The sequence below is a fragment of the Podarcis cretensis genome, assembly GCF_951804945.1.
Source record: "Podarcis cretensis genome assembly, chromosome: 7".
NCBI classification, from domain to species: domain Eukaryota; kingdom Metazoa; phylum Chordata; class Lepidosauria; order Squamata; family Lacertidae; genus Podarcis; species Podarcis cretensis.
The window spans coordinates 445,783-462,713 of NC_137176.1; the positions used below are offsets into that span (position 1 = coordinate 445,783).

At 40.2% G+C, this 16,931-nt stretch overlaps 1 protein-coding gene across 1 annotated transcript in view; it reads right to left on the reverse strand.

Annotated features, from left to right (window-relative positions):
- Positions 1–2,871: 2,871 nt before the first annotated feature.
- The window catches only part of OLFM4 (olfactomedin 4), a 74,729-nt gene continuing 60,669 nt past the window's right edge, over positions 2,872–16,931 (reverse strand). Inside the window, exons 4-6 of the mRNA XM_079983608.1 lie at positions 15,095–15,307; positions 14,040–14,193; positions 2,872–5,346 (exon numbers count right to left, since the gene is read on the reverse strand). Of these exons, the coding sequence (XP_079839734.1) occupies positions 4,538–5,346; positions 14,040–14,193; positions 15,095–15,307 (1,176 nt within the window). The 3' untranslated portion in view covers positions 2,872–4,537. The remainder of the gene's footprint in view (positions 5,347–14,039; positions 14,194–15,094; positions 15,308–16,931) is intronic.

Sequence of the window (16,931 nt, forward strand, 5' to 3'; positions counted from 1 at the left end):
TTTTGAGACTAAAAATAATTTCCCCTCCTTCCCCCTGCAGAAGGGGGGCTTTGGAGTTAACTTGCAAAACTTTCTTTTCTCTCTCAGGGCTTCTGTCCACGTTTACCAACTCTCCTTTAATTCAGCGAAAGGGATTGACCTCCGTTTTTAAATCCCTATCTCTCCTAAATGTGGTCTGATTTAAGCTTTATTCTTTACTCACGGTTCTGAATTTTTAGTCCTTTTTTTCTGGAGGAATTGGCCGCTCACGATTGCCAGACACGGAGCTTCGTGCTGTGAAGGAAACAGTCATTTCCGCTGTGCCGCATCTCCAACCCCACTCGCTCTCGGGCTCTTTACGAGTTTACTGGGGAGTAGGGGAGTCACCAAAAGGCACCCAGGTCCTCAGAACGCCAGACTGGATTATTGTAACTCACTCTACGTGGGGCTGCCCTTGAGACTGACCCAGAAACTCCAGCGGATGCAGAATGCCACGGCGAGACTCCTTACGGGGTCCTTGCCATGGGATCACATTCCTCCAGTGCTATACTGGATGCACTGCCTCCCAGTGGAGTACAAGATCAGGTTTAAGGTGCTGGTTTTAAGCTTTAAAGCCCTATATGACCAGGACACTTGTACCTACGTGACCGCCTCTCGTGGTACGTCCCATGGAGGACCTTACAGTCTTCAAATAAAAACATATTGGAGATCCCGGGCCACAGGGAGGTAATGCTGGCCTCAACCAGAGCCAGGGCTTTTTTGGCAGTGGCCCCGATCTGGTGGAACACTCTGTCACAAGAGACTAGGGTCCTGGGGGACTTGACATCTTTCTGCAGGGCTTGCAAGACTGAGCTGTTCCACCGGGCCTTTGGCCAAGGCACAGTTTGACCCCCTCCTTCTGTAATCCTCATAGAACTCTAGACCAATGGTTGCCATTAATTTGACTCTGAATTGATTTTAGAATGAATTGATTTTAGAATGTATTTCAATTAATTGATTGTGATTTTATGTAAACTGTGTTATTTTTACTGTTATTAGCTGCTCTGAGCCCAGCTTCTGCTGGGGAGGGCGGGATATTATTATTATTATTATTATTATTATTATTATTATTATCTATAGACCCAAATCCCTCCTCAGCCATTACATTTTCTGTATGATGCTAAGGTTGCCATATGTCTGGAATTTTCTGGACTTATCCAGAATATTGCAGTTGGCAGCAGTGTCCGGGCGGAAATCGGCAAAATATCTGGGAAAATCCAAATGTATGGCAACCCATGTCAGCAGTGTCATTTTTGCCAATTTCCCATAAAAATAGCTCAAAAACATCCATTTTTGTTATTCCGCCAAAAAGCTGAACTTTTCTGTCCAGATTTTCACTGTTTGAAAAATGGCAACCCTAATTTGGGCCAGTAACTATTTCTCAGCCAAACCTCTCTGAGAGGGACATGATGAAGATAAAGAGAATTGGGTGGGGGCACAAGAGATGCATCCTTGATCTCTTCAAGGAAGGACAAGATAAAAATTAACAATAATTATATTAATTTATTATCATTTCTATCATCTGAAGTGCCATTTGAATCAGGTACTTCCAGGCTCACACATGTGCTTGATTGTGATTTTATGTGATTAAGCTGCACCAGCTCTCAATAACACAAAATGAGGATTCCTATAGTAGATCTCCTACTAAGCTGGCAATGTAAACAGTTCTTCTTCTTCTCCTTCTCCTCCCCCCCCCCCAATCTTTATATTAGAACCATACTGGATTCCCAAATTAAGGCATTGCGTAAGGACAGACTTTAGGCCCATTTTACAGGTTTGACAAAGAGTGTGCTAATCAACAGGGGCTTTTGGCCAAGCACAGCTCTCTGCTAAGTGTACATATGCAATTGGTGTTTCTGAATCCCTGGTGGCTGCACAGTACATGCTGCTTCCTATCAAACTAGGTGGTCAGGTAAATGTAGCAAATGTGACAGTAGCTTTTAAGTTAATTCCACACATTTTTAGATAAAAAGCTATGTCATGCAGAAGTTCCTCAGCCTAGAAAACCTGATGTCAGCGAGAGGACAGGGTTGGAACTTTTCTCCCTGGCTTCCAATTTTGTATATGGAACCGGGCCAGCTCAATACATTTTGGTACCTAAGTCAAACCAGAAAATGGTGCCCCCTCCAGGATCTGCATCAGGATCTGCTGCTTCTGTGGATCCTGCTGCCTGAGGTGGTCACTTCACCTGGCCTCATGTGTGGTACAGAAAGACATTTTCAGATGGAGGAACATTCAGATCTTCAGTGTGAATAAAATTGGGCTATACAGATTGGCCACATTGGTAAGAAATATGCTCATGATGTCAGTTGAGCTGGCCTTCCCAAGATTCTAATCCAGTTGGGTAATACACACAAAATTTGCTGACAGACTGCACAGTTTACTTCTATACACCCATTTGGGTTTTGTTAGGAGTCACATAAGCCACCATGTCTAGTGGCGTGTGAGCATCATGGTTTGAAATGGAATCTGCCCAAGCTGTTTCCTAGACTAGCTGTCAGAAACAGCATCACCCACTAAAGAATTCCATTTCATTTTTCTTTGCCTAATATATTTTATTGAAAAAGAAAAGAAAAACCAGACCAGTGGTAAAGCTATGCATTTTCTGCAATATTCAGTTCCAAATAAATGTAAGCCCGCATTCAACATGAATAATGCAAAGCATCACATTTATGCAAATGCACTTACAGTATCCAAGCTAGCACAACTTCCATGTTTTATTATGAATCTACTTTTAATTTTTTGGGTTTTTAAAATATTCATTATTTGATATTTATATGGCAAACAGAAGTGTGTAGGAAGAAACCATTGAACAAGTAGAAGAGAGGCAGTTGTGAGATTAAGCACACTAAATTCTGTATTAGATGGTGGTCTAGAGTTTTCTTTTATTTACAAAATATAGAAGTCATAGAAAATTTACTGTATGTAGTTCATTCAAAATTCTAATCACAATTATTCATAATTAATAAAAATGCAAAAGATGGCATAGCATATTATAATTTCTTGCTACAAAAAAATCAATTATTCACTCATTGATCACAACAAAGGAGGGGTTTACAAATGTTTGCATAGTATCTTGGAATTTGTTGTCCAAAATGTCACAAATAAGACCCCCTTTTCATAAAACAAATACTATTGCTCTCCCATTTCCTCCAAAAGTAGGGACAACAGCAATGAGCCATTTTTTATATATTCCAGTCCAAAAAAGGAAGGCTTCATTTGGCCTAAATCTTTATTACCTTTGCAGGACTCTTTTCACATCAAGAAGCTTGAGGACTGGAATCTATCCAAAGAGATAGATTAATATTTGGCTAAAATTGGCAGTACTTTTACATTAGTGGCAAATTGTTTTGCATACACCCTGGCTTGGATTATGCTGTGTGGACATAAAGGTCACAATCTACCTTGTGGATTGTTCTCTTGAGCAAGCCTCATTGAAATGAACATAACAATCCTTTGCTGTGTAGCTCTTGTTAATTTTATTATCTGAGCTTTCACAGAAGGAGTGTGCCTCATGAGCGTATCCACTAACTGTATTTTTTGTGTGATCCTTCCACATATCCCTGAGCAATAACTTTAAGGCCCCATCCAGATTTCACAAGATATACTTGTGGGAGTCAGTGGAGAGGGGTAGTAACCATAAAGGGCCTGTCTCCCCAAAAGTTATCAGTTTCATTCTGACTATCCAAAGTGAAATTGGCAAAGCACCATTCAGAGTGCTGATGAGGGATGAAAGAGTCCTCAGTCTACAATTTATATAACTTTCCACTTTAAAACATTTCATTATTGTTAGTAAGTCTAGATGAGTGTTGATGACATTCAAAGAATATTTTAAAACTATAATCATGTATAAAACATGTCACTATAAGGCACAGGAATAGGGGAGAGAGTACAGACAAGGAGTTGTCATGTGTTATTCTGATACCACAAATGCTAACCAAATGGTGCCTATGACACACACAAACCGCAGCCTGGGAGCAGAACCAAATTCTCACTGCAATGAACTACAGCAATTTGAGCACTGGGAAAATGTAATAACAGTAGTGGTGCTTTGAGAGGAAATGTTGTAAGTCTGCATAGCAAATAATATGGAGTAGGAAAGCCCTGAGGTAGAGATGAATATATTCCCCTGCCCCAATCCAAAAAGACCAGGTCCCCCCCCCTAGTAACAGACATGAGCATCACACATAGGAAGAACACTGACCTAAAGGGACAATTGGTCTGAACCATGCAAGGCGTATTGTTATGGGCACAATCAAGCCAAGCTTAAGCAGTTTTAAGTCCTGCTCATTTCAGTGGGAATGTTAAGCAAAGGCTTAATGAAATAAAGCAAAGGCTGGTGAAATAATTGAAATTTAAGTGTTCAACATTGGCTGGACCTTGCCCCAAGTTTTCCAAACTTCCATGTTGCCATGAGTTAATATTACATTTCTGCCCCTCGCCCCTCAGAAATGTAGTAGCAATATTGGGAGATAGTACAAATGAATTACAAACAAGTCAAACCTCTGCTTCCTCTGCTTCACTTTTGTTGTGGAAGAGTCTGGAAGGTCAACTGATGCTGAACAAGGTAGCCATCATTGAACACATAAAGTTTCCCATCTATAGGGCTGTAGTTGATACTCTGAATTGTTTCTAGCATTTTATCTAGAGTGATGCTTGTTCTGCCTTCTCTTCCTGTGTTTGTGTCATATGTGTAAAATATTTCCTCCTTCCTAGTATTGATGGGCCTTGTGGCATAGAGCACACCACACACAACAAAAGCATTGGACACGGCTGGCTTGTACTGCCTTGTTTCCCATGTACTGATCACCTCAAGAGTTGTTTCATTAAGTCTGCTTATCACGATATTACCTGTGCTAGCTTCTTTTGAGTAAATTACCCACAATCCATTCTCATCCACAGCAAAATCCAGATCTTGCCATGACACCCCTGCATATGAGAACCGATTGTTAAAAGCAGCATCTGGAAGAGTTTTCTTCAGCACCACAGTATTGGTGCTTAAATCTAGTTTGCTCATATCTCTTGAGCCATGTTGGTTAAAATACATATAGTTGTTGTAAGCAACCATGCCACTGCCCTGGCCATATAGAATTCTAAATTGATTAGAGTATCTGAACAGCAATAAATTATCAAAGGAATCATGAAGTCTATAATATTCCAGGTATCTTCCATCAGTGTTCAGTGGTGCAACCCAATAAAGCTCCTTTTCAGGGTTCAGGGGAGAGGTATATCTTCCCCAGGCACCATATTTGTAGTCAAATCCTCTCCAGTTTAGCTGGATCACAAAGGGCTGGCTGGCATTTGCAATTCCACCATGACTGCAGCTTCCTGAAACCAACCAAAAACAGAGTGTGTTGCACATATGCAGTTCAAAGATTCTGAGTATCTCTGGCAGTGAAATAACTTATGTCTCTAAAATCTTCACCTCTCACTTGCTTTGTGCCCTCAGTCACTCACCACCACTTCCTCACCCTCATTTCTACCTCCCATCCTGCTCTTGGCTAGTTATTACCTTTCGTGTCACAGGACCCTCGCTCCAGACCAGGTGTCTTGGCAACGCATCAGTTTGGAACATAGCTAGAGAAAACCTATTGCAATCATGGGGGTTTCCCCCCAGAGATTAAATGAATCATTCCGGGCAAAATTGACTAAGAGTGTCATGTCCAGAAGGATGGCTGTGTTTCAGTTCTCATATTGTTTTGCAAAGTGTGGATTAAGCAGGTTTGCCTTTAAATGTGAATTGAATTGACTTTATCCACCATTCTGACTCCCAAGCAAACATATTGCTAAAACAGGAGGACAATGCATTCCCAGGGTCAATAGTATTGAAAAGAAATGGTTGTTAACGTAACAACATCAAGCATTTATATAACACTTTAGAGAGTTTCTAGATGGGGGGGGGGGCAACCTGTGGCCCTCCAGGTATTACTAAACTACAAAACCCATCATCCCTGACCATTGCCCATTCTAGCTAGGGCTGATAGGAACTGGAGTCAAACAACTCCTGGAGGGCCATAGGTTCCCATCATTGCTCTAGACAAAACATATTAGCATTTGGCAAAACTGCTTCTAGGCTGTACTATTTCAGAATGCACAGGAGAAGGGCAATGATAGAACCTCCACCTCCAAAAACAACAATAAAAAACACCTGCACATAGAAAACTAGCATGTCAGGTAGAAAGCTAAATCTTGTCCTTTAATATGCAATCCTCTACCTGCAATGTGAAGTTGTGGAGTTCAACCTCCTGATCTGATTGTAGTGAGTCTATAAGACAAATGTTACTCAGGGCTCATCCACACTTCCATTTGTTCCTGGGAAAACCCAGGGACCCATGCTTTCTAGACATGGGGCAAGTGGAAGTGTAAACGAGCCTTTAGTCACCCTTACAACAGCTCAGGCCAGTGTTGATTGCTATCCCCAGACTATTGATGGGAGAGTTGCCAAATCCAACCCTGAGAGAGTTCATGGTAAGGCAAAAACTGAACTGGGGACTGCCCAACTCACATGCAATCAACATGATCTCAGCTCTTGGCATACCTACACTTCTGTACTTAGAGTTATATATACCTCCATCAGCCCAATACAGGAATAGAATAGGTAGTTTTATGATCCGGGTTTACTGCTAAATGTTGTGCCACTTACCAGCTCACTAAATCAATGGGAGCTCTTTACACAGCAGAGAAGCCACTATAATTTATAGTTTGCCCTTAACTGTCAACACATTATGAATTAGTGCACCTAAATCAGTAATGTTATTTTCAAATTAAATGCTTATTAACGGCATGCATAAATCTGCAACTTACTTTTTTAAAAGCTGCAAAAAAGATATAAAAATGTCCACAGCAAGTTGCAGAGATTCAGCCTAAAATAATTTTTCATGTCATTAAACCAAGCACGGATCTAGCTTCATCTTAATAATTCATGCATTGTTTCATAAATAAAAAACAATCATGTATTCAGCCAAAAGGCTTTTTATGGTACAAAAGAAATAAGAAGATCTTATTTTCCCCCTTAAAGAGATCTCTTTCCTGAACATTTGTTTGTTCTTTACTTATGAAATAATACATGAATTATTAAAGTTAGAAGTGGGTTTGGTTTATTAACATCAAACATTGTTTGAGGTTCAATATCCAGTCTAGGTTTTTCTTTTTAAAAACAAAACAGCCTTTTCAACATGCACACAACATGCACATGAATAGTCAGGGTAGGTTATCCATTTCTTGTACTAGATCTGAATACTGTGTTGCTGTTGAGTTTCTTTAATGTCAGTATGAGCAGAACAGGGTGGGGTGGAGGGGAGTAGAAGAAAACAAAGCATCCTCTCACTTTGTAAATATTGGAAGGCATAAGAAATAAATGTACATCCATTATTCAAGCTGTCACTTGTTTTCAAAGCTTGACCATGGGACAGCATGCATGTCAATGCAGGGGAGTTAAGAAATGTTTCACACACAACTAGGGGAATTAGCAGATATATGTTCATACACTTAGTAAACTCCTGTGGTCCCCCACAATATGCTGGAGCCATGCTAGTCTTTCTTTCACCTCAAGTATAACTCATAGATAACGGGGACCCCTCACAGTTTCCCATGACATGTACACAGTCATCAGGAAAAGCTTAGAAAAGCACTTACAAATTTCAGGGAATCTCAGAAGCACACAGCATATTCACACACATGTACCCACAATCCTTGCAATGTTTGAAGGGACACTAAGAGAGTATATGGGTGCTTTTCCAGATACTGAGGACTGCAGTTCTGGGAGAGGAACCAGGGATCTTTCTTCCCTTTCTTAAACGGCAAAGACTGAAAGTCATTGTGGTGGAAGTGATTTGAGCACAAGCCTTTGCCCTGAAAGACAAATGCTTTAAGTCATCTTCAAGCACTACATTTTGAGCTCAGGAAACCCAAGAGTGGGACAGGCAGCAGGGACATATCCACGAGCTGCATCCCTCTGTCACCTTTCCCATCACCTTTTAGCACAGGGAAAGCAATCTTCTGAAGCAGGGAGACTTCCATACATGCTTTTCAGATCCCTGGACAAACACGGCTCTCAAAGGTTTTCCCAAAGCACAGCAGGCTCCCTGCTTCAGACCACCTTCTGCAAATTGGAAGGAAATGAGCATACTCCTCTCTGGACCCATCTCACGTACTTGCTAAACCATCAAGGCCATCACCAAACAAAGAAATTTTAAGCACTTTCACTATTCTCAGGAGTCTTTGAAGTAAGTCATGAAAGCTAAAGCAGGATAAAACTGAAATAAGCTTAATGAGATCCATGCTAAAACACTCTTTCTTGCTCTTTCCTGAATTGTCTAAGTCTAAGACTTAGACTGCAAGAGGCTTTCATCATAACTTTACATGAAGGGAAAGGGAGAAGGGAGAAGAGGTGGAGACAGACAGGCAGGTGTCACTAGCACATTAGACCGCTTTAGGCAACAGCTTCCCAGAAACAGGACAGGTGTAGGCATGGGCATAGCCAGGGGGCAGGGGGGCATCTGCCCCCTGTAAATCAATCAAAATCTCTACAAATCATTACACATGTGAGGTTCTCCCTCCCCTAACAAAAGCCTCCCCCCTAACAAAAATCCTGGCTACAGCCATGGACATAGGATAGCTCCATTAAGATTCCTACTCAGCCCTGAAGCTCATTGGGCATAGAATCATAGAACTGTAGAGTTGGAGCAACCCCTAGGGTCATCTAGGAATCTTTTGCCTAACATGGGGCTTGAAACCATGATCCTGAGATTAAGAGACTCATGCTCTACCAACTGAGTTACACCAGCAACCATTGGTTACTTCTCAGTCTCACAGGAAAGTATAAATGACATTAGACTTGTAAAGCACTTTCTCACATTAGAAAACACTACAGGAAAAAATAATACCCTGCCATCTTATCTATAAGGTGTGCATGTGTAAAGAGGGCAGATGCACCTACAAGGCAGCAGCTCCCTTTTTTGAAACAGGTGCACTTGTTCATGGCATTATAATCATGTTTACAGTAGTCAGTGGCCATGCTAGAAGTCAGAGGCATATCAGACTTCTAGCATGGCCACTGACTACTGTAAACATGATTATAATGCCATGAACAAGTGCACCTGTTTCAAAAAAGGGAGCGAAACAATACAAACTGAAAGCATTTGCAGATGACCTAGTTTTGACCCTACAGGAGCCAGAGCCCAGTACTAAAAGGGTATTACAACTGATTTATGAGTTTGGTCGAGTGGCAGGATTTAAACTTAATAAGCAAAAAACTAAGGTTTTGGAAAAAAAATTGACTTATTCAGAATCAGAAAGGTTTCAGAAAGAGACAGAATTAAATGTGGTTAAAAAAGTGAGATACCTAGGGGTAAATATAACACCGAAGAACAGGAACTTATTTAAAGACAATTATGAAAAATGTTGGTCTGAAATTAAAAGGGATTTAGATGTTTGGTCAAGACTGAAACTTTCTTTGACAGGACGTATTGCTGCAATTAAGATGAATGTATTGCCAAAAATGTCATTTCTGTTTCAAACTTTGCAGATTGTGGACAAAATGGAGTGTTTTGGGAGGTGGCAGAGAGATATTTCAAGATTTGTCTGGCAGGGCAAAAAGCCCAGAATTAAGTTTAAGATATTAACTGATGCTAAAGAAAGAGGGGGATTTGCCCTGCCGGACCTAAAGTTGTATTATGAATCAGCAGCTTTCTGCTGGTTGAAAGACTGGCTACTTCTCGAGAACACTGATGTTTTAGATTTGGAAGGATTCAACAATGCGTTTGGGTGGCATGCATATCTATGGTATGACAAGGCCAAAATACTTAAGAATTTTAAGAACCATGTTGTCAGAAAAGCCGTATTTAATGTCTGGTTGAAATATAATGACTTATTGGAAAACAAGACCCCAAGGTGGTTATCACCAATGGAGGCTAAGGCTGTGAAAAAACTCAATATGGAGGCCAAATGGCCGAAATATTGGGAAATAATAGAAAAAGATGGAGATAACTGGAGGTTGCAGAGTATGGAGAAAATAAAAGATAAAGTGCGAGATTGGCTACATTATGCTCAGATTAAAGAAGTTTTTAAGTTGGATAAAAAGGTAGGATTCCAGGTGGAAAAATCAAAGTTAGAAACTGAACTGTTAGAACCCAGCTCTAAGATACTTTCAAGAATGTATAATTTGCTGTTAAAATGGAATACACAGGATGAAACGGTCAAATCAGCTATGATAAAATGGGCACAGGACATAGGGTACAACATCATGTTTGCTGACTGGGAAAAGTTATGGACTACAGGTTTGAGATTTACGGCATGTAATGCCTTGAAAGAAAATATTATGAAAATGATTTACAGGTGGTACATGACCCCAGTCAAGCTTGCAAAGATATACCATGTATCTGATAATAAATGTTGGAAGTGTAAACAAGCTGAAGGAACATTCTTTCACCTCTGGTGGACTTGCCCTAGAGTGAAGGTTTTCTGGGAAATGATTTACAATGAACTGAAAAAGGTATTTAAGTATACCTTCCCTAAGAAACCAGAGGCCTTTCTCTTGGGCATTGTTGGTCAGAGTGTGCAAAAGAAGGATCGAACCTTTTTTATGTACGCTACAACAGCAGCAAGGATACTCATTGCTAAAAGCTGGAAAACTCAAGTACCCACACTGGAAGAATGGCAGATGCAACTGATAGACTATATGGAACTGGCGGAGATGACGGGCAGAATCCAAGACCTGGGAGAAGAACTGGTGGAGGAAGACTGGAAGAAATTCAAGGACTATCTACAAAAATATTGCAAATTGTATGATTGTTAAGAAAGATGTAAGATTAGTAAAAACATGGCTTCAACAAACTAGTTATAAAGAATATAAATTTAAATTCAATTGGAAGATGAAAAGATAAATCTGGGATAAGTAATATTTTATGATTAAGCTTTAATAAGTGTATGTTAAATCCCAAAATTTGAGATATTAAATATTGGAAAATTATATTATATGAATTAAATCAAGTTAATAATTTGCTGGTAAAATTTATGTTTAGAAAGCAGGAACAAGAGATGTGAGGAAGTCCAAAGTTGAGAATGAAATGTGGATAATGGAAAATATTATGTTATTATGTATGTTTTTTATTGGTTATACAAAATTTAATAAATATTATTATATAAAAAAAATAGAAGTCAGAGGCATATCAAATATGCTTTTATTTAGCACTGATCTACAGTGAAGTAACTGTGTAGATAAGACAAAAGACTATTTTTGGAGGGGAGAATTGTTAAACAGATGAAAATGACAATGATTTGCCAAAATGTTCTTCAGAAAATGAGGGTGTAATTCAGTATGCCAAATGCTTTTTTCTTCCTTGGAATGAGCATTGAGTTAGAAATTTGCAAGCAAAATGGAGGACATATTTTGTTTTAACATTGCTGCAAACTAGGCTAATCCACTCTATTGAGCACAGCCACAAGAGAAGCATCTCATGAGGTGACTTTCTAAAGCTCTTCCATAGCCATTAAACTTTATATAGTCTCATTAGATTCATAAGCTTAGACAGCTCTGGGATTTCCTAGGCACTCTTCACACCCGCCACAAAATATCAAGGAAAGAGAGAGGAGAAAAAGGAAAGCATTGGAATCAGGACAAAAAAATCACCCAGTTTAATACAAACATTATAAATATAATATGAACCCAAAGCAAATGGAAGCCAAATGGGCTGGCAGATATACACATGGAGCTAAGTTTGCTGGGAGAATGTACTTAACTATTTGCTCTCACCTGCTTCGATGAGTGCAAGGAAGCTGTAAACCCACAAAGCCCCCACCCACTTAGAAAGTAAGGGAAATTACAGGGTCCTCCTGCTCCCCAGCTATCTGGGTGTTGCAGTCAAGTCAGGGGCAAATTAGAGATTACATGCAAATGTAGGTAACATTAAACCCCCATCAGCCTTGTTTTAAAATAATATGGAAAAGTAGCCTTGCTGTGGAGGCCAGTAATTTTAAACAAGTTAGTGGCAGACTAGTTTCTTTTGTTCAGACTTACTCTGACTGCTTTCCCCCATACAGATGTATATTTATTGTGAAAGCTCATCCAGCAACCCCCCCAAAAAGGATGAAAATACAGCTAGTGGGAGAGATTTTTGTGTGTCGGAAAATGACTAGTGCAAAAAGCATAGAGCCTCTCCCCCTGCACACACAACTCTGTGACTCAAAATTCAAGTTTTTTAGCTGTTTCTTGAAGGAGAGTAATGCCCTTTCTGGGCTTCAGAGGTGTTGTTTCAGATCTTTTGTATATGTGTGTGTGTTTTAAATCTCTCTCTCCCCAGCCCCACATGACCTGACAGACAAAAGGGTTCCTCATCCTTCAGAGAGAAAATGCAGCTGCTGCCTGAAAGGCAAGTAAGTTTAAGAAGGTGTTTTGAACAATGAAACTTTGTCTTCCATCACTTCATTTATCCTTCTATCAAGGAAACAGAAGCATGTGGTGAACAAAAATAATAAGATCTTTCTGAGATGAATTGCCCTTCATACAAAACACGTAACTTTTTTCCTGACCCACTTTGTACCTTATAATCCAGGGACTGTTTCCTGTGGGCCCCTAGATATTATTAGACTACAAATCCCATCCTCTCTAGCCACTGAACACGCACGTTAGGACAATGGTGGCTGCAGCCCAACAACACTGGAGGGTCACAGGTCCCCACAAGCATGTAAAGTACCAGAGACTGTCCCATCATGAGGGAATGGGCAGCAGCCGCCTACTCAGAGGGCAAATCCTGGGTCCTGTGAAAATGGCAGCAGAGATAGTTCAGCAGAATGGTGTGCTGTTCACCAGAAGATTTTCTGAATAAGCCCAACTGAGATGAAGGGAGCCATCCAAGAGCATAACAGAAGCCACTACACTACCTGATGGGTCAGGGGTCCCTGTTAATCTGTGGTCATTGAAGTGTCTTCCACACTTTGCCATGGTGATTATCTGAGACTGATTTCCCTTATGGCCCATTTCATTAGCATACTGCAAGCATACTGATAGTGCAGGAAATGTATTTCCCAAGATTGTGATGAGCAGCAGATCACAAAGGCAGTTTCAGAAGAGAGTCACTGCAGAAGATCCTCCATTATGTTATGTAGATAACTTGAATGTATTAAATTCTGGCATCAGTGAGTTATCACTGAATCTTGCTACCTCTGACAAAGGTCCCCCGCCTCCAAAATTAGGAGCCATTCTGGAATGTGGTAAGAGTCATTGAGCTAAAGCTCAACAGGTTGGGTAGGGTGGGAGACTCATTCAGGAACCTTGCAAGCAATCTGTGCAATAAACTGAAGTCAAAATTTTGACCGTTCTTTGTACTTTTGACCAGTGGGGAAGTGTTTTATTCCAGCATTTTTCTGCGCATTTTACCATGTGGCTTCATTTAGGTACCAAGTCATGTCTCAGTGTTTTTTAGAGTTGCAGTCACACACAACCTGGAACAATCTAAGGGGTCGGGAGCCTTTGGTGTTTTTTAGAGTTGCAGTCACACACAACCTAATCATTATCAGGATTGGTGTTGCAGGCCAAATTAGACAGGTGGGAAAGGCCACCCACTGTCAATCACATGATGTCACCATGCCATCCAGTGCCAGGTGTTTTGAAGTCCCAAACCTTCCAAGATGCTGCTGAAATTGAGGCCTCCCCCTTCCTTTTAGAGTTCAAAAGGGCTTACTTCTGGTTGGTTAGGATATTATTTACTTATTTACTTTCAGAAGCATTTTAATCCCTGTTTCATTGCAAAATGAAGAATTTCTCCATTAATTGCCTGGTCCTCCTCCTCTCTGCTCTTTTTCTCATTCACTGCAAGGAAGGATGAAAATGGCCACAGTGTGACATGCTGAGGGCTGGGCAAATGAATACTAAAGATAATTCATTCACAATATATGTAACAAAATGAAAAGTTTTCAGGAAAGAAGCCTCAGATCTAATTATTTACCCTGCCCTCCAAGAATGGAAAATATGAAAATATACTTCTGCAACATACGTTCCATCATCTAACAAAACAAATACTTACCAGGAGGGATGTAGTGGCTGGTGGTGCTCTGGTTTGTATTCGCTTCACATTCTTGCAATTTATTCTTTAGAGCCAGAATTTCTCGGCGGACTGCAAGGATGTTATGCTTATCCAGCGATTCCAGTTCATTCACCATAAGACTCAAATTCTTAATCTAGGCACATAAAATGGTAGGAGTGACTTTTGGTTATGCTCAAGTTTGTTTTGCAAACTCATTTTTGCTGATATTTTAATAAAGGATGTTACCAAGAGTGCAGTAAGTACAGTGGTACGGAGGTCCGTTCTTAACCTGAAACTGTTCTTAACCTGAGGTACCACTTTAGCTAATGGGGCCTCCCGCTGCCGCCGGGCTGCTGCTGTGCAATTTCTGTTCTCATCCTGAAGCAAAGTTCTTAACCCGAGGTACTATTTCTGGGTTTGCGGAGTCTGCAGCCTGAAGCGTATGTAACCCGAGGTACAACTGTAATTAGAAATTGTGCATTTCTAACAATAAATTTTATGCCATCCCCATTAATGTAGATAGATGTATGACAGGTGCTCAGTGTCACATAGAAATCTTTTGGCTTTTGCAAATAGCTTAGGATAAGGTTACTAATTTGCTTTAACTTCCTGTTTTGTTTTGTGTGCATGGTTTTGTTCTTTTACTGTGAAGTGCCTTGAACAAAATGAGTGGGCGATTGGATGCAAATTTATGAATTCTTTTCAGTGCTCAGTGTGGGAATAGTTACTAATTTTTTTACAGAGCAGGTTACTTGTGGAGCTTTGATTGGTCCATGGTAATTATTCTGGACCACATAGCTCCCATTTCCTCCTTAGGGCCTGGATCCTTCTCCCCCTTACTCTTGACCCTTATTCCAGCCCCACTGTTTCATCCTTGACACTTTTCTCTTATTCATGGACCAGCCATATTTTCCAGTCCTTGTGTAAACTGGCTAGGAAGGGAGGGAATAATTTCTACCTTTGGTTATATGTGCATAATTTCAGGAGAATCATATTAAAGCTACTGGAGTTTTTATCAGGAGAAACTGTGGATCTTAACAAAGCTTTTACCATACCTCTCCATACAGCTGCTCAACAATCACATTGCTTCCCGTTAGCGTACTTTTCAGCTGTGTGACTAGCCTCTCCATTTCACTGATTTCCAGTTTCATCAGTTGGAAGTCCAGTTCAGTGTAAGAAATGCTCATCTTCTCCATGTGCTCAATCTTGATGGTTAGGTTTACAATCTTTTTTTCATACATTGCAATTTCTTTGGTGTACTTGGTAATCTATACATATACACAGGAATGTATTCCATTTTAGAAAATGTATTTAAGATACCTTTTAAAAAGATAAGTTTTGCCCCACTGCACCTCTGTAATCTCGCCAAGATCAAAATATGATTACTTGGGTACCACTGAGCACAGAAGCTTATATAACATTGCTGTGGATTCTGGTCTAAAAATAAAGACAAAGATTACAGATAAATGACATAGATAAAGAAGAATGTCTGCAGGATAGGGAAAGTGTAATCACTGTTCAGCTACATTTTTCTCAGTGGGTTTTAATTTTTATTGAGTTCAACAGAAAAGTGCCTCCAACTGTGACAGAATGACATAGATGATCCTTATCCATACTTTAAAAAAAATAAATCTGGTGAATTCATCAATCAAGTGCAATCGATCACAAGAGCTTTTAGGCAGAAATACATTTACATAGATTACCTACCTTACCAATTGCAGGGGCCAACACTGCATACACATGCTACTTTCTATATCTAAAGATGTTTTGGAAGCCTGAGTACTGAGTATCCATGGAAATTAACTAGGTAAAGTCCCATTCTCAGAACCAGATGCCCCTGGGACAAGGCAGAGAACCCCAAGAGTCCCTGCCTATAACTACAGACGAAATGGATGTATAGGACACATGATCTGCATTACAGCCTTCCTTTTATTTCACACCAGTTAACTATCATGGCATCACCTATCACAGGGAAGGGAAGAAGTTTGAACCACCCAGTTCAAGTTGGTTGCTGAGATTCCTGCAAAGCATGTAGAACTAAATAGGCCTTCACAGAACAGCAATTAGGGAGTGGGGCTGGTTGAATTTTCAGGAGGGTTAGGGGAATGAAACCTGGAAGAATGTGAACTCAGGGTGTATGGGAACATCATAGTAAAAAGTAAAAAGTAAAAATGAACAATGTTTCACAATCATGACCTTAGATTTAGCTTATCACCAAACGTATCATTTGTACAGTTCTGTTAGCTGAGTACATGTGGTGAACAATCCAAAGCCATACAGGTTCTTTTCGGATCATGTCACCCTCTAGTTAACCCTTCAGATTGTGATATTTAATAGGTTTTCATGTCAGGATGATTGACTGTGTAAAAGAAATCCTCAGCATTGTGATTCCAGTGTGAGATTACAAGAGGACATACCGGTGCAATATAAGCACGTCTCAAACAGATGCTTGGAAGTGTAGTGCCTGGGGCACCTAGCCATTTTCAAGAACAGTTATGCATTTACAAGATCCATCAATCATTTGCTGCTGGAAATAATAAGAAAGGTGATGACTTGAATAATGTTTTTATATAGAACAATAACAAATGAGGTTGCATTTATTTTATGTCTTTACCAAATGACCTCAACTATGAAACAGAAGGCTCAAAAAGCTCTTTATTTTTCCTGTATAAACAATTCTCATAAATAAGTGAGTATCTTTAACACCCCTGTAGAAAAGCTGTGTTTTCATGTCTGACCCGATATGTTATCTGCCAAGATTATGTCAGAGGATGTGTCGCTCTGCATCTAGCTTGAGGGTTTGTTGCCCTGCTAGGCTGAATTGTCCAGCTGGACTGCGGAGCCACAAAGGTTTGGGGCAGGGCTGGGGGGTTTCTTTTTCCAGCTACCATA